General features: G+C 40.4%; 1 protein-coding gene across 1 annotated transcript in view; it reads left to right on the top strand.

Annotated features, from left to right (window-relative positions):
* The window catches only part of col14a1a (collagen, type XIV, alpha 1a), a gene marked incomplete at its 3' end in the record, with an annotated part of 82,662 nt that overhangs the window by 11,638 nt on the left and 52,552 nt on the right, over positions 1-18,472 (top strand). The window contains exons 5-12 of the mRNA XM_079469817.1: positions 11,357-11,512; positions 12,536-12,655; positions 12,864-13,028; positions 13,430-13,591; positions 13,706-13,863; positions 14,325-14,454; positions 15,291-15,433; positions 15,774-15,903. Of these exons, the coding sequence (XP_079325943.1) occupies positions 11,357-11,512; positions 12,536-12,655; positions 12,864-13,028; positions 13,430-13,591; positions 13,706-13,863; positions 14,325-14,454; positions 15,291-15,433; positions 15,774-15,903 (1,164 nt within the window). The remainder of the gene's footprint in view (positions 1-11,356; positions 11,513-12,535; positions 12,656-12,863; positions 13,029-13,429; positions 13,592-13,705; positions 13,864-14,324; positions 14,455-15,290; positions 15,434-15,773; positions 15,904-18,472) is intronic.

Genomic DNA, 18,472 nt, shown 5'->3' on the forward strand with positions numbered 1-18,472 from the left:
AGACCTTACTGCTCATTTTAAAGCTGCAATAAAATAAGCTTTTTATCTCATATCTGTATCTGTTTGAAACATAAAATTGCAGGTTACTTAATGTACTTTACGTGTGTTGAAAAAAGTTGCAGTTACATCTACATGTAGATGTACAGTATAGCTGATGCTTTTTATCAAAAGCAACTTACAATAGTGAGGAAAATAATAAAGCGATTCATCCTGGGAAGCAAAAATACAAGAAGAGCTATAACAAGTTACCAGGTCTCAACCATGTTATACAGAACCTGTTGAGAAAGCGAGAAGGGTTAGAGTTTCCCATAAAAATCTGACCTTGACAGCTCAAATTGGAAATCATTATTATAAGCTTGCGGTGTCGAACTTGCCCTCGAGTTCTCAGATCTGTATAAATGTATTTGTTCTGATGAATATAGAGTAAGATATTTGGAAAATGTTAACAATGGACATTAAAAGGACATCACTGGCTACCATAGTAACAATATTGTATAATTTTTTGTTCTGTTCAACACAAATTGAGATGTTTTGAATAATTTAGGAAAGCAAACAATTCTGGGCACCTTTGACTACCATTTTAGTTTTTCCTACTATGGTAGTGGCCAAGAACTGCTTTCCTAAATTATTCAAAATATCTCATTGATGCCCTAGAAATAATTGTTAAAATGTTTCCAAATATCTTTCTTTGTGTTCTACTGAACAAAGAAATGTATACAACTTGGGGGGTGGGGAATTCATGACATAATAAAAATTTTGGGTGGAGTATCCCTTTAATTGCAGCTGTATTGTAATCATTATTTCATAATCGCTTAGTTAGCGTGATTAAGTCATCGTTTACTTACTATCTTGTCATCGCACACATGTATGTCTTTCTTTTTTTCTGCATACCACAAAAGAAGACATTTTGAAGAAGGTTGGTATCCAAACAACATTGGACCCTCAAAAAGAGTCAATGGGTGCACCTTTTTTGGTTATGAACGTTCTTCAAAATATCTTCTTTTGTGTAGAGATTGAGTAACCTTAATGATGAGAGGATTTTAATTTTGGGGGGAAATATCACTTTAAGAAAAAGACAGTAATTTAAATTATTTAATTTTACACTTAATTTCTTATTTAGTTTATTTTCAAATGTTTATTTAAATGCGTGATAAATACCTGGCACCGTTTAGTTATTTTTAATCCTTATTCAAAAATTTTTCTCAACAGCATCGGTAATCTAAGGTGAAGGGCTAACACAGATGTTGAGTTCTGCACCTTTATTTCCGCTAAACTTTGTGGCTTTGTGTGGCAAGCATCATTACCTTACAGACACGGGCTATTTCTCTGTTTACAGAGTCTTTAAAATTCCATTCAGATTGTCGTCAAGGGCCGACAGTGCAGCCGCTGCCTCTTAATCTCGCTCTGATTAAGTGACTATACGTGGAATCTGTTTTTTGATTAATTTGCGGGAGCGCCGGTGAGGTAATAACCTTAGCCATATTGCTAGCACGGAGACCTCCCATCTCCACTGTTCCAGATGTGACACCAAAGGCCATCACGGCTGCCCGTCTGGCCTTTTGCCCAAGCAAGGCAAACAAACTCTGGATGGCCCAGTTGTTTATTATGGCCTGATTGAATTTTTCATTACAGCTACTAGACCACCAAGTCCACTAAAGAGCTGTTATAACCATTAGGCAGAATCACAGTGAGTGCAGGGATAAACCGTTGTTGACTTCATTTCAGGGGAGCCGTTTCTGTTATTACTGTCTGGGGACGGCAAGTTTGGATTAAACAGAAGCTGTTAGAGATTTGTTTTCTTTTTAATCTGCTCCCTTGTCTGCAATAGAAATAATTCAGCTTGGTACATGAACGACAGGTCAACGTCCAATCCAGCTTTGTCCATTTTTTATGTTTGCATGACCCGTGTTTGTTTACAACCCTCTCGCCCTTCCTTTGTGTTTAGTTTTCCAGCAGGAAGTAGTTAAATTTCATCTCAATGCATGAGGCTGAGGGGCACCCTGGTTCATGGCTGATTTAATATCCCTTCCTGTAATTAAGAGAGAGGGCAGCTCTGGGCTTCTGATGCTTCGAGGCACTGATGTAATCATAAGGAGCTGGTTTGATGCCTAGAGAGCAGCATATTGAATCTGTGCGTGTGCACGCGCACATAAGCGGGTGGTCTCAGCTGCAAAATTTTTGCCATTTTTAGCGGCTGTATTACGATGCCATTGTTTTCGCCACAGTGAGAGGACAGATGCGATGTAGTAGATGTATCGGTAAACGGTACATGATTGAGGTTACTGATGTGAGAATGTAAGTTTTGTTTGAGATTGTCGGATCTCTTTCTCTCTCTACCCAGTGTTTCCCGGTCATGTGCAACCAGACCTTGCAGCTTTTCTGGCCAAGAATCACCCACTTACGCAGGAAGAAACTGCATCGTCACGAGTTCAGACTTATCTACAATGAAAAGGTGGCTCAGAAGCTGAATCTGAAGTTGCGTTCAGGTGTATTTATGAAGTTATGGGATAAAAATGTATAACAAAATATATTGATACTTTTAAAAAGCAACGGTTTCAAAGCAACAACATAATTACTGTGCATGGGCACTTTTTTGCCTTAAACCTAACTTCCGGTACACATCCAGTCCCTGCAGATTATTTCTGATAACAAGCAAAAGTGATAAATACATTATCTAGAAAGTTAAAAGTATGTCTAGCCAGTATCATTTTGGGTTACCAGTAGAAGAATTGATACTTGGCTAAATTTTAATGTGATATAAGTTACATGACCCATTTAACAAATTGTTTACCTCATCAAATGAATATACAATAAAATCAACAAATTATTTATTCAATAAAATAAGCATACAATAAAATAGTAATATTAATATATATTACATTAAATATAAATAGTTCAATTATTAGTCACAGCCAGACTGATCAACAAACACAGACGGAAGTTAATTTCGGGCCATGAAACATCTATAAAATGAAATAATGAGAGGCAATGTTTAAGATGCTGATAATCGTTTTAACCAAACCACACAAAGCTGCTCCAGGGGTTTAGGTGGGCCGGAAACGGCTTGATTTAGTCTTGCTTTTATGCTCCTTTTATCACAGAATCGTGAGCGGATTTAACTCTTCTGTCATAAACACCTTTAGGAGTGAGACTGGTTGTGAATGATTGCTTAGAGCCAGGCGACACACACCACCTGTTTGCACCCACATTTGTAACATCCATACCTTCCTCTCATTCTCCATGTCTGTCTCTGTGTATCTTACCCTTGTTCGTTTTCTCCTGCAGTCTCTTTTCTTTCATTTTGCTCAAGTCAGTGATCACATTCATCTCTCACCTTGCATGTGACCTGTAAGACGTCTTCTGCACACTAATGAAAGTCTCAGTTGAGCCCAAGTGTGTTATGGGCATTTAAAACGCACAGCTTCGATGAGGTAATAAAATCGCTGCTCCAGTGCCGCCCACCAAGGGGAATCAGTCATAATCCAGCCGGGCATAGCTATGAATATATGTGTAAGATCGTCCTCTGCAGAAGCACCATTAAGCATCTGGGAGGATGATGTGTTGATCTCTCTCGGGAATTAATACGCCTGGGAGGAGAGTTTGGCTGCGATTCAGGGTCATTATGTTTGAGAATGTTGGATGAAATCATCAGTTAATAGCTGCTTCTTTGGAATTATGCGACACATTAAGACGCATTGATGCCATTGTGGTCTGATTGAAGCTGACGTGGGCTTTGTGTCAAAGATTACATTCTCATTATTTTTATTTCTATTTGATTTTATTTATATATATCTTTTATAAGTTCACTGAAGGGTTATGCACTGTATTGTGCCCAAAGCCAGTCTTTTTAAGTCAAACGTTTTTAATAAAAATATGAAAAAAGTAATGAATATTTTTACAATTATTTTAAAAGATACGCTTGTGTTCATTGCACACTTTCATCATGGCAGCGATCATTTAGCACACAATGATCAATGATTATAGAAAAGTATTAAAAAGCATTATAATCAGGCACATATCCAGATGTGCTCTCTGCATTTTAAAGGTTCACGCACAAATTGAACATTCTTGCATCACTTACTCACCCTCATGTCACCCTAATGACTTTCTCTTTTTCTGTGGTTTTGTGTCCGTACCATGGAAGTCAATAAGGTCCAGTGTTGTTTGGTTCCCAACATTCTTCAAAATATCTTTTTTTGTGTTCTACTTAAGAAAGCCAAACAGGTTTGGAATGACATGAGGGTGAATAAATGGTGAAAAAATTAACATTTTTGGATGAACTAGCCCTGATTCTGGTACATGGCCTGCAGTGCTGCACAGGCTCCCGACAATCTGTCAATAAATCTGAAAGATCACAGTAGTCTGCGTTTTCCATAAGCATTAAGAACGAGTCTTACAGAAGGATGGATGGTGCCAAATTGCTTTTTGGGCACATTTGTGCTGTTAATTCTGGCGCCAAAACAACACGTGTGCATAAACAACGCCATCAGCTGGTGCAATTCATTCCGATAAAATTGCCTCCAGAGACCCTAAAAATGGGGCAACCCAGCAAACAGCTGTTAAAGACCGCGGTGGGCTAACAAACGACTCAATAAGGAGTCTTCCTCTCACACCTCGCCCATATAAAGCGCCAGCGCTCAGGGCATGAGGGAAAGCAAACTGATATTTTCATAACATCTGTCAGAGCTTTGGGAGGAAGCCTGCTCGGTCACTTTGAATTTATCGCCCGATCATCTCCAGCGTTATCATTTATTTAGGCTCTGCCCTCCTTCAGGATTTACAATAGACTCTAGATATTCTTTCCCAAGGACGGTTTTCATGATGTGCATACGAGGTGTGGCGTGGTGGAGGTTTGACTGGCGCTTGATGAAGCACAGGAGTCTGAGCTGTTGGCCAATAGCGGCTCTTATGGGATAAGGATTCTCCGTCCCACCCTTCACCCACACACAGAAAGAAGGTCAGAGTGCTGGCCACGATGAAGCTAATTGCAATAAAGCTCTTAGGGGGCTTCTGAACATGAGAAGTAGTTCACTGAGTATGCCAAAGGACACTGGGTTCACTATGGGGAGGGGTGACAGGTGGGCGTCTCATTCATTTTGTCTTTCTCATCCACCTCTCCATCCTCTCTCCTATCACATTTCTAGTACTCGGATTTAAACGGTTTATTCTGAAGTGTGACACATCTCAAAGCTACTGTACACTGTGTTTGGCCTATAGCTTAATGAAAATACTGTTAATTAACCCCTATGAGGATCGCTTGTAATGGCCGCCGGGAGACGCGCAAGTCAAATTGATATCTTTGTTGGATGGCTGCTGTATAATGCGAAACAAAGCAATTTAGCCCTCATAAGTGAACACTTTTCTTATTGGCGGTTGAAACGTGCTGAGTATAACTGCAGGTGTGACGATTTATTGTTTACATGGACCAGTGATTGAATTAAATTCTTTGGTCGGATGCTTGCATTACATTTAGGATAGTCAGTGGTTGTTTTTGTCTAGTAATATTCAAGTGGTGTGATGGATATCAATAATAAAGAAATGGAAAACTTATATGTCTGTATGATGAGTTAGCCAGCTGGATATTACACCCAAGAGTGCTTTATTACATGTTAAGTATTTCTATGAGAAATAAACTGAAGTTTTTGTTGACTATTATTCTTAGTCTATAGCCTATGACTGAGAATGCACAAAATGTATGGTATAGGCACCCATGCTTTGTTCCCACAATTACTCAAACTCTGTATGTTTCTCTTGTGGATTTATTTGTGAGCATATTAGTACTGGCTTGTTTCATGTGTCTCGCCCTGTTTATACATCAGTATAACATCATTTGTGCGACAGTCCTGTTAGCAGATGCTGTATATAGGGTCGCTGAAGGGCAGTTTACAAATCGGTGGTGACATGTTCAAAGTGTCCCGAGGCCGTTTTGGTCTGCACCGGTTCCCACACAAACCCCAGACGGCGCGTAAAAGAATCCCTTCAGCCCAGACACAGCCCGAAGCCTGTGCTTTAGTAAGAATGGGCTTCAGTAAGAATGCTACTTGAAAAAATATAAGCGTCCAGAAATTAAATAAATAGACAGATAGACAGAATTACAACATACTCAATTTCATTCCCAGATAAACAGAGACGTCACATTAATCATCTTAAGAAATGGTCATTTGAGGGAAAAATGAGCTTGTAAAGAAGCTGTGCGCTGTAAACCATATTAATGATTGGAATTCTTTTACTTTGAGGGTTTGAATCCTTTGAACGTAGCATGGATGAGCAATTCGATTCGACAGCATTATTTGGCGTCTCTCAGAGGGAGGCTTAGGGGGATCTGATGACTTTTACATAAGAGGGAACTCAATATCAAGCCTGATTGGTCAGTTGTTGTGGAGTCACTTTTTTCACGAGAAAAAAAAGCAAACTTATTGTACCGATAAGGACATACATCTGCGGAAAAAATTAAGAGATTCCAAATTTTCATTTAACCAGTATTTTCAGATCTACTGTGGGCATTCCAGTTCTGTGTCTGTTGAATTTCAACAAAATGAAACCTCAGGAGTGACAAAGTCATCCAACAGCAATGTGAAAGACTGACAGCATGACAAGACACGTGAAAACTGTGATAAAAATGTAGATATCACAGAAAAACTTTTTCCTAAATGAATGTACAAAGATTGCTTAGAAGTAAATATGTACCGTTTGATGTCTGAAAAAATACAGAGCATCTTTTCTGTTATTTTGACATTTTCTGCAAATAAATGCAAATAGAAACAATATTTTTGTTAGAAATATGAGAAAATTATTGTTAGTAGTTCACAACAGAACAAATAAAATTGAATTATTTTACCAAAACTCTTTTAAAATGGTCTCTTATTCTTTTTGCAGCTCTATATACCTAAAACCCATTTAGTTTTGCATGATGCTGCTTTAAGTGTCAGTGTCTTAGACAACCAATACCAACCAGCAAAACATAAACAGAAAAGGACTTTTATATAATATGTAAACACAAAATGCATGTTGAATATGCTTTAGAAACAGCAGGCCTATTAAGTGTGCAGACTTGGCATGTCTGGTCTAGCGCTGTCTGATCTCTTTAGCATTGAATCAGAATGGGGATACAACAGAAATGGTTCGAAAACAAGAATAGTAATCATCACTGTTTCCAGCTGGTCTGTCTTAAAGAATCTAGATGTGGACCGCATCACCACTCCCGCATGTCAGCATCTCTGTTTTACGCTGTAGATTCTTATCATACCTCCCGTGATGTTCTCTAACTGGAAAAATGTTCTGTGTTTAAACACATTAGAAGAGGGAATGACAGGCTTAAAGGAAATATTAATCTCAAAATCAGAATTGTGTTAATTTTTACTCACCCACATGACGTCCTCCTGGCATCTTCGGAACACAAATAAAGATATTCAGGTGAGAGATTACGAAGAAAATATATAGATTAAAGACGTTATTTTGGTTTAAGTATTGACGTTGCTTCAAATTTTTTTTATTGAGCCCCTATGAGTGGATGGACCAATTTAGCGATGTCTTTAGTACTTTTCTGGACCTTGACAACAACTATAACCATAATGTCTATGAGGAGGGCTGGAAATCTCTCGGGATGTCAACTAAAATATGTTTATTTGTGTTCAGAAGAAGCCGGGAAGTCTTAAAGCGTGTTGATGAACATCATGTGTGTGAGTAAAAATAGATTGAGATGAACTTTTCCTTTAAGTTGCCCGTTTCAGGTTCTTTTGGCAGCTCTTGGTGCTTGCAGAAGTGGTCAAAAAGGCTGTGGAATCGACCGAACGACCCGGCAGAGCCCAGACCGTGGCGTGTTGTCTTTTTGGTTTATATGGACGAAATGGACCGATTAACATGTGCTCTTTAGAACAAAGGCAGCCATTATTCGGACTGTGCATTGTTTGGCAGTTGGCTGTGTTGCTCCCAGAGTCTTTTGCTGATGTCACAACCCATAGCATACTTGGCAACAAGTAATGTTGAATTATATGGAACTGAATTCTATGGAGGATGGTAGTAAAATGGTCTACAGAGGCTAGAAAGATCAGTCCCTCTCCGCTCTCTTTTTCAATAAACTTCTTAAGCATTCTGTGGGATATAAAGTGGAAATCTTTTGGTTATAACTGTAACCTTGAGGAGAATGGGCACGAATGCTATTTAAATATACCCTTGAGAGTCTCAGATGGAGTCTAGTTCTGGAAATGCGCTAGACTTTATTGCTCTGCCCATTTCAGATAAAATAACCTCTTTCTTTTTGTTTCTCTCTGTTGTTCTTTATGTTGACATGCGGCAGCGAAACAGTCACATAATTGTTCTCGGAAAAGACCCTCATATGTGGTTGAACACAAAATTCCCCTGCAGTGTGAAAGAAGTCTCATATGCTGCATGAACTGTAATTAGAAGTGTCATGCCCCCACACATTTTTGAGGCAAGTGGATTTTGAGTGCAACTACCAAAAAAAACATATTGGGATAAGTTATTGTAGGTTTAAACATTTTTATTTTTAAATTGGCGGATCCAGTTAAAGGGATAGTTCACCCCAAAATAAAAATGTCATAATGTCTTCAATCTCATGTCATTCAAAACCTGTATATGACTCTTTCTTCTGTGGAACACATACAATATTTTGAGAAATCATTGCAATGGAGTTCTAAAGTTCTATCTGATAGTTTGCCCTGAAAATTTTCACAAATTCTTTCTTAATTATATTATGTGAAGTTTTTTGTTACGTTGTGTGCATTTTGGGACGGTTTCTTATAATCCTGTTGTGTTCTACAGTTTCAGATTTTAAATGCTTGAGTCTTTGAATTTTGATGGGTTGCCAAAGTTTTATTGCTCATCAGCAGAACAAAATTATTTTGAAAGGTATCCCAACAATACTGTAACTTGTTGTTATATAAATAAATAGTCACAATTCTTGGTGTGAATGGTCCTTAAGAGACTATTAGATCTTACTGTACACGTTTTACAGTGTTTATTTGTTGTTAGGTTGAGAAAAATATGTTGCTTATACAATGTAAACAGCATTGTAGTTGTAAACAACTGTAATGTACTAGGGTATTTGCTATTGAAAATTGTTGTGCCCTTGTAGTAAATTCATAAACACTGTATACTATAGTCAAGTTAAAAAACACTATGGTATATAAGAGTTTTACTGCAGTTTACTGTAGTATTAAATACTATACTACGGTAATTTATGTGGACAAATATACCCCTATAATAAAAAAGGAAAAACACTGAAATTTAGTAATTGTAATCTAAAAATGATATGGCCCTAATTTATCCAGCTGCATGTAACATTAATGTCTTTTGTCAGTTACCTGCCTATTCATGATGAATTCAGGCGGCCAAAGCGGACACTAGTTAAAATGCTTGGAAGCAAAATTGACCTAAATCTGAAACAATTATATTGATTATATTATATTATTATTATTCAAATGAAATATATATTTTTCTATCTTTGGACAAGTAATTTTTGTGAATGACAAATTTAAACATGACAATGCTTAATGACAAGCCCTGCTTTATGGTGGCTGCTTGAATGAACGAATGAATGAAGATTTTTTTTTTAAGCAGAATTATTTTGGCCTGGCAGATTGAGGGGCGCTCTAGTTCTCATCATCCAGACAGGTACTATATCACCTCAGTCTTCCTGTTGTCCCTTAACAGTACGAATGAAGATAGTTGACAAACCTTTGATACGAGAGTTCTGACAGCGAGCAGGAGACGTGTCGATTCGGCGGTTAATCTTAATATGCATTAAATGAGAACAATAAATGTGACAAGCCCACGCTCTACAGTCTCACCTATATTGATTATTTCACACTGTCTGGAGACGTATGGAACACACAACTCACAACATTACAGCCAATAGAGGCATAATGAATGAAGCTTCGCTGACTTATGCGATACATACGTGCGCCACTTTGATTTCGCATTCACGAAGGATGCAAGACAGTCAATTGCATTTGCTCACATCTTCTTTTCTTCCTCCAGCATACGTGTGACTGAGCATCACGTGGACGTCCCGCAACCATCCCGGAGAGCCGGTCCGCAGGAGCTGCATTGCAGCATCGTATTGCGATCGCATGACCTTTCCGGGTTTTCCAAGGCAACAATGAGGAGTCTTGTTGCTTAGTAGATAAGTCCAGCGGCTTAATGAATCGATGTTGGCGGATTGCTGATGGGTGTGATGTATCCTCACCTCTGAATCTAAGGATACAATCAGCCCAGAGCTCTCTGATAGAGAAGATCATGCTGATTACTGACACTGACGTTCTCAGTGGATCGCTGATAAAAGCAGAGGGTAGCCGTGACAAGCCACTCTTTGTGTAATGGCGTGGATCGAACTGTGCCGACATAAATGAATAGAAAGGAATTAAGGAGCACGAGAGTTAATTAAACAAAACTTGCTGCTATTGAATGGGGTTTTATTGAGTGCGTTTCCTGAGAAAATGGAGCTAAATTGTTTCCCCGCGATCAAAGGATCTAAACAACAGACATGTCCTATAGATTTGGTAGCTTTTTTTGGCAACCTGTCAATTAAAGTGTTAATCCATCTCTTTGAAAGTTATGGAAATGTTTCATTAGTCACAGATTAGGAGCCTCCTTTGTCTACTCCTCCCGAGATGCAACGCTGCCATTTTTTTGATTTCTTTGTGTTCCCGTCCACGGCTGAGGTTGGATAGTGTCCCTCTTCAGTATTTAAACCCTCTGTACATGCTGCCAAATATCCCAACAATAATGCTCGTACAGAGAAGGCTCAGCATAAAGACTTGCATCATGATATGTGGGCATGACGGCTAGTTCTGCTGGGAAATAAATGATTGAGTGAAGAACAAACCAGACTCCCATGATGCATTGCTGAGCTCTGTGGTCCTGCACTCCTCAGATTTACAGCCTGGGCTTGACACTTCATCACTTTACTCCCTGTGTGTGTTTATTGCAGCGTGGTACTTATCACTGCCAGGAGTTAACGTCACGCACACGGGGAGCATCAGTATTGAAAAAATTTTTGCCCCCTCTGAACGCCTCAGGTACCCCAGAGCTGATCTCCCTGCACGGCTGTTAAATCGGTTTGAGTAAAATAAATTTGTTTTTGTTGATTGTTAAAACTGTGTTCATAACTCAAACGTGTCCTCTCCTGCTCTCTGAAGATGCTTTGTACAATGAAAAAGTGGTTCAATAAAACACTACCCACGTTCAACGACTGCTGTGTCATTTGTTTGGAAGTCTTGTTTGTTGTTGCAAAAAGGACATTGTTTTAATGTATAGGTACATGTGCGAGTGTGAGGCTCATTCTCTCTCTCTCTCTCTCTCTCTCTCTCTCTCTCTCTCACACATGTTAAACCAGTGGACCAGTTTGTCTGCACGACCTCCGCCATTGCAGATATTGTCATCCTGGTCGATGGCTCTTGGAGTATTGGAAGAATCAATTTCCGCCTGGTTCGCATGTTTCTGGAAAACCTGGTTAACGCTTTTGATGTGGGAATCGACAAAACCCGGATCGGTGGGCTCCTCAATTCATTTTTATTTATTTTTCAGTATTTAATCTGAAAATAATTCATGCTTCACAGCTTCAAATCTTATTCTGGTCTTTACAAATCAGATGAATGAAACTGCTGGCATATCCCTTTATTATATATATTTGTTATGTATGCATATGTACTGTATATATATATGTATATACTTTTTTTATACAGCTACGGAAAAATTCCCAGTCCGAATTTTCATTTTATCAGCATTTCTGGATGTACTGTGGACATTTTATTTCAGTGTCTGTTGAATTTCAATCAAATCAAACCTTAGGAGTGACGTAAAGTCATCCAACAGCAATGTCCAAGACTGACAGCATTACAAGAGACATGAAAAATGTGATCAAAATGATCACATACGATTGTAATTGAATTTTTATTAAAAAAATATACAAATAGTAATATTGTATTCTTAAAAGTGAATCTTTTCACTTTTTTTTGCTTTGCAGTATTTGACTAAAAAAATAGAGCATTTCTGTTTTTTCTTTTCTGTTATTTTGAGCTGTTTCTCCAGTTTTGCTAAAAAATGCAAATAGAAGCAATATTTTTATTTGGGATAAATATTGATAGTAGTTGACAGATATACATCTACCTATACATTGTTAATGTAGAAAAACTGTAAATAATTAATGAATAGTTTTTTCCACCGCTGTATATATACAGTATATGAAGATTTCGGTTACAAAATTAGATAACTCATGTTTTTTATTTTGCATTCCAAGTAATATCAATCATACTGCAGTTCTTGTATTTTATTTAAGCCATAATAGCTCAAACTTACGCAATAAAACAAAAAAACATGATAACAATCAAAAACATGATTTCTTTTTTGGGAAAAATAAGAAAGTTAATTAAAATGTTTTTTTTATCTACAATTTGCTGATTACATACATACAATAATAGTTAGGAGCTGTTAAGCATGTCATTGTCTTTTTCAGAATACAGGCTACGTTGTGAATATTAACTGGAAATTGCTTCCTTAATGTCTGTGCTTGCAGGACTGGCCCAGTACAGCGGAGATCCACGAATCGAGTGGCACTTGAATGGTTTTAGCACAAAAGATGCACTGATAGATGCTGTCAAAAACCTGCCGTACAAGGGAGGAAACACTCTGACTGGTATGTAGGCTTGTGGTGTTCCGTTTCTCTTCAAACGTCTCTGAAATGGAGTGCAAAAGTTTTTAGACCCTCAAGCAAAATTCTAATTTTTCTGGAACACAGATCATGCATTGAAATGTATTTGCTTAGGCACAGTCACTTGGAACCCTCCACTAACATGTAATCTTTCGGTGGCTTTTAATATTTTCTCTTTTACTCACCTTTCTAGGTCTTGCTCTTACCTACATCCTGGAAAACAGCTTTAAACCCGAGTCTGGGGCTCGTAGCAATGTTCCCAAAATTGGAATTCTGATAACGGATGGCAAATCCCAGGATGACGTTCTCCCGCCCGCTGAGAGCCTGAGAGATGCTGGAGTCGAGTTATTTGCCATCGGTATTAGAGGATTCTTTATTTGTATTAGTCTTAGCTATGTCTTCAACTTATACAGTTACATTTAGATCTGTACATGTAGGCAGGGCTGAGGTCAGCGAGGGTTATCTGGGTGCATTGGGGGTGCCAAAAAGGTCCTCTATGGTTTAGCTTATTCATTGAGCCCGGTGTAGAAGAGGCCCACTCCTAACTTTTTTTTCTGCTCCTGTAAATTTTATCTGCCACACTGTAAGTCAAGTCTTGAATGAAAATGTTCAGTGCTGATTTATACTGTATATGACATATATACAGTAATTTAAGATCTGTTGATTCTACCCCTCCTAAGTATTTACAAACACTTACTCTGACTGTCGTTATTCCAGAAATGTGTTAACTTTTACATTTGGATTTGTGGTTGCACATAGGTGTTAAGAACGCCGATGAGAATGAATTAAATGCCATCGCCTCTAAACCAGAGGACACACACGTGTATAACGTGGCTGACTTTAGTATTATGAGCACGATAGTGGGCGGTCTGACCAAGACGGTGTGTGAAGGAGTGGAGCAACAAGACAAAGATATTAAGGGTGAGTGATTTTACCAGCGGTTTAATAGAATAATAAATCAGTGACTCACAGGAACATGACTTGTGTTAGTTTGTGTGGCAGTGGATCTGATGTCTCATTATCTCTTTATCGCAGGAGATTCTTTGCCTGAAGAGACAGCGTTACCGCCGCAGGACTTGGTTACTTCTGAGGTGACTGGGCACAGTTTCCGTGTGTCCTGGACTCATGCACCCGGCAGTGTGGAAAAATACAGAGTGGTTTACCATCCATCCAATGCAGATGTAGTGGGAGAGGTGACCAGGCTTTTTAATATGTTTCTTGGGAATTGCTCAGTCAGATTTATATTTTCATAATAAAGGGATCCGAGGTACCCCCAAAAAACCCAGAACGTGTCCAAATAGATTTAGTCTTAATCTTCATAATAGTTTTGTTTTATTAATAGGTTCTTCTCGGAACGTGTGTTTATCTTTCAATTTAATAAAACTGAAAACCACTATTTTGTTGTTCAATGCAACAACAATCATACATTTTCAAATGTAGCTTAAATGATCAAATAAGGTTTGTGGGTCAATGTATTATAGCCATTTTATCTGATTTGTCTATTTTTGAGTTTATTTCTCAGTATAAATATTATATACTGCAGTATAGTACACCACAGTCAATATTTAACACGCTTGAGGTTTCTGCTCTTTTCTTATTCATTCTCCAAACTGCCATGCTGATCATCACAAACCGCTGTTGTCTTGCTTTACAGCTTGTGGTGGGCGGCACAGAGAATTCAGTCGTCCTGCAGAATTTAAACTCTTTGACTGAGTATGAGATCGCCGTGTTCGCTGTATACCTCAGCTCGGCGAGCGACGCTCTGAGAGGCAACGAGGTCACACGTGAGTCGCACAGCACAACCGACTCCAGAAGATCTCAAAGCATATGTGCTACAGGCTTGTGTCTTTCAACACGACCACACTGTAGGACAGTAACTACACAAACCACACGCGCAGATCATTTTGCCAAATGCCTTTTAACAGTAGATTTCTATCACCACTTTCTTATATACTGTGTATGTTAAGCAGACATATCTCAGCAGTTTCAGCAAGCAAATTGAACACATCTGAAGTCTGAAGTATTTTGTTCTTGACCAAATATGTTACAAGTCTTATTATGATGAATTGCGCAGGCACATGATAGTATTTTGTCAAAGGAAGACTATCCATGTGTGCTCATGCCAGAATGAAAACCTTTCCTGCTTCTCTTACACTCTGTTATTCACTTTTAACATCTCACAGTCTGAACATTTGGAAAACGGTGGAAACATTTGGAAAAAACACAAAACTGGAAAAAAGTCAATAAGAGTCCAAACTCAGAATTTCTTTTTTTGCTGTGGACGCTCTTAATGTTTGAAAAATAAGACAAATTTACTTGACAGGCAAAATATAAAAGTCTGGAGAACATATAGAGATATATTGTTGATTGTATTTCTTAGTGTTTTTCTTGTTGTACGTGTAGGCATAGTTTACATAACACAATTTAAGTTTCAAATAAACCTAATTCCTAATATATTCTGTAACAAGTCATACTGTCTTAGCTATAGTAGTTTGTCTTCTTTAAAGAATGACTGTATAGGTTTAATACTTCTTGCACAAGACTGATATATTTATTATTAAAATGATTGTGACTATACAGACAAGAACATATGAAAACTGTCTATGCGTGTGTGTGTCAGTGGCACTACCCACAGTAAGTGATCTGGAGCTGTACGATGTGACTGACAACAGCATGAGAGCCCGCTGGAGGGATGCGGAAGGGGCTTCTGGGTACATGATCCTGTACCCTCCACTGATCAGTGACACTGTAGAAGAAAGAGAGGTGAGGTCACAAATCATCTTTGTGAGTGTGTCTGTGTGTTTGTGTGAATGTTAAGCGCACACTGCCGTGATGACACTTCCACCCAAACTGAAGCTGTGAAAGAATAACATGCATCACTTTTGAGTTCCATTGGTTCACTTTTATTTCTTTTTGCACATCATGCACATGGTATACATTTTAGGTTTAAAAGAAGGTGTTTTTTTATCGGACTTGCCAAATGTAGATCTTTGCCACGTTTTACCCTGATAGAAGTCGCATATCAAATCCAATTTGATGACTGCAGTTTGAAAGGACATGATGCTGGTTTTAGTAGTCTTATGACGTTGTTTCTGTGTTACAGATGAGAGTAGATGAGACAGTGACTGATGTAGAGCTCAAGGGACTGATCCCAGACACTGAATATTCAGTTACAGTCTATGCCATGTATGGAGAGGAGGCCAGTGATCCGTCTACTGCTCAAGAGACCACCGGTGAGTGTCCACCCCAACACACTTTACATACTGTGTCATGATTCCGCTATCATGTCATGTTTATTTTTGGTCTTGCAGCGGAGTCATGGCATAGCCTTAGGTTTTGTGTGAGAAAGACATGGCTTTGTTTTGATTCTGACATGCCATGTGCTTTCTCGTGTCTCGTCAGTGTTTCCCGCCCTTTTGTCTCGTTAGCCTTCCCATTAGTGTCTCATTACCTACACCTGCCCCTTGTTCAATTATCCTGTGTTTGTTTCCCTTTAAAGCCTCCTCTTGTCTATTGTCCTGTGCTCGTTCATTGTATTTGGTATCTTGTATCTTGTACTTTGTTCCTCTATGCTGTGTCAAGTATCAAGTTCTCGTTCAGTGTATTTTGGTGAGTCAGTTTAGTCTTGTCCTTAGTGTTTATTTTTCTAGTTTAGTTAGTCCATGTCCTGATGTCCTTATTATTTGTCTAGTCTTGGTTTTACTCCATCGTGAGTCTTTGTTTTGTGTTTATTGTGTATTAAAATTTATTGTTATCTCCTTCACCCCCGAGTCTGCCTGCAATTGGGTTCTTCTCTCCACACAGTTCATAACAGAATGAACGAGCCCAAAACTGAACCCAGCAGACAGATTGGAGGCAAGGCGAGCGATCCAGGCTCGTCACCTCCTGGGTTTACGTCAGGGACACTCCGACGTATTGGAGTTTGCGGACCGTTTCTTTGAGGTGGCAGGGGAGATGGTCCACAGTGAGCAGGAACAGATGGTCCTGTTCAATGGCGGCCTCAACCAACCTCTAGCGGGGTGGGAGATGCAAATGCTGAGACCGCTGGGCTTCACCGACCTTATCAGGTATGCCATGAATCGGCCGGAGCCCAGGGTCTCAGTTCAGCCCAGTTTTCCCCCCCCGCTGGCCACCATCCCCGAGGGCCGTACCCTGCGAATCGGGGCTGTGGGCCTCTCCTCGCCCTCTGCACCCTTCGACTCCTCCAGCATGGAGCTAGTCATGCTCCCCACCGCTTCTCCACAACCGGCTACACCCACCGTGAGCCGGTCGAAGAAGAAGCCGAGGAGGGGCGTAATGTCCAAGCCGAAGCTCCAGCCAGAGGAGGAGACCGGGACTCAGCCCAAATATTTTTTGGGGGGGCGCCATACGAGCAGGAGGGCCCGATCGTCCAGCGGGCCTCCTGAGGTCCCAAGTCCGGTGGTCCCAAGTCCGGTGGTCCCAAGTCCGGTGGTCCCAAGTCCGGTGGTCCCAAGTCCGGTGGTCCCAAGTCCGGTGGTCCCAAGTCCGGTGGTCCCAAGTCCGGTGGTCCCAAGTCCGGTGGTCCCAAGTCCGGTGGTCCCAAGTCCGGTGGTCCCAAGTCCGGTGGTCCCAAGTCCGGTGGTCCCAAGTCCGGTGGTCCCAAGTCCGGTGGTCCCAAGTCCTGCACCCAGTCCTGCCCTGCCGGCCTTCCAGCCGGCGTCAAGTCCTGCACCCAGTCCTGCCCTGCCGGCCTTCCAGCCGGCGTCAAGTCCTGCACCCAGTCCAGCCCTGCCGGCCTTCCAGCCGGCATCAAGTCCTGCCCTGCCGGCCTTCCAGCCGGCGTCAAGTCCTGCACCCAGTCCTGCCCTGCCGGCCTTCCAGCCGGCGTCAAGTCCTGCACCCAGTCCTGCCCTGCCGGCCTTCCAGCCGGCGTCAAGTCCTGCACCCAGTCCTGCCCTGCCGGCCTTCCAGCGGCGGCTCAGCCCGCCTTCCAGCCTGTGGCTCAGCCGGCCTTCAAGCCGGGAACAAGAACAGTTCCCCCGAGGACTTCTCCCATCAAGTCCCCGGGGATTCCACGCTCGCGAGCGCCCCCGGGAACTAGGACTGTCCCACCCTATCCCTACCCTCTTGGACACCCTCCCGTGAACTTTGTTGTTCCCCCACCCCCCCTCCCATGTTTATTATTTTTATTGTCTCACCCCAACCCTGTGATTTTGCTTGCTTGTTTGCCCCTGATATTGTTTTCTTTGTTTTGCCTTGTATTGTCGTGTTCCCAGTCTGTCTTGTCTTGTTAGTCTACCCCTTGATGAACACCTGGAGGTGTTCATTTAAGGGGGGGCTTATGTCATGATTCCGCTATCATGTCATGTTTATTTTTGGTCTTGCAGCGGAGTCATGGCATAGCCTTAGGTTTTGTGTGAGAAAGACATGGCTTTGTTTTGATTCTGACATGCCATGTGCTTTCTCGTGTCTCGTCAGTGTTTCCCGCCCTTTTGTCTCGTTAGCCTTCCCATTAGTGTCTCATTACCTACACCTGCCCCTTGTTCAATTATCCTGTGTTTGTTTCCCTTTAAAGCCTCCTCTTGTCTATTGTCCTGTGCTCGTTCATTGTATTTGGTATCTTGTATCTTGTACTTTGTTCCTCTATGCTGTGTCAAGTATCAAGTTCTCGTTCAGTGTATTTTGGTGAGTCAGTTTAGTCTTGTCCTTAGTGTTTATTTTTCTAGTTTAGTTAGTCCATGTCCTGATGTCCTTATTATTTGTCTAGTCTTGGTTTTACTCCATCGTGAGTCTTTGTTTTGTGTTTATTGTGTATTAAAATTTATTGTTATCTCCTTCACC

The sequence above is a fragment of the Barbatula barbatula genome, assembly GCF_947034865.1.
Source record: "Barbatula barbatula genome assembly, chromosome: 12".
Classification (NCBI taxonomy): Eukaryota; Metazoa; Chordata; class Actinopteri; order Cypriniformes; family Nemacheilidae; genus Barbatula; species Barbatula barbatula.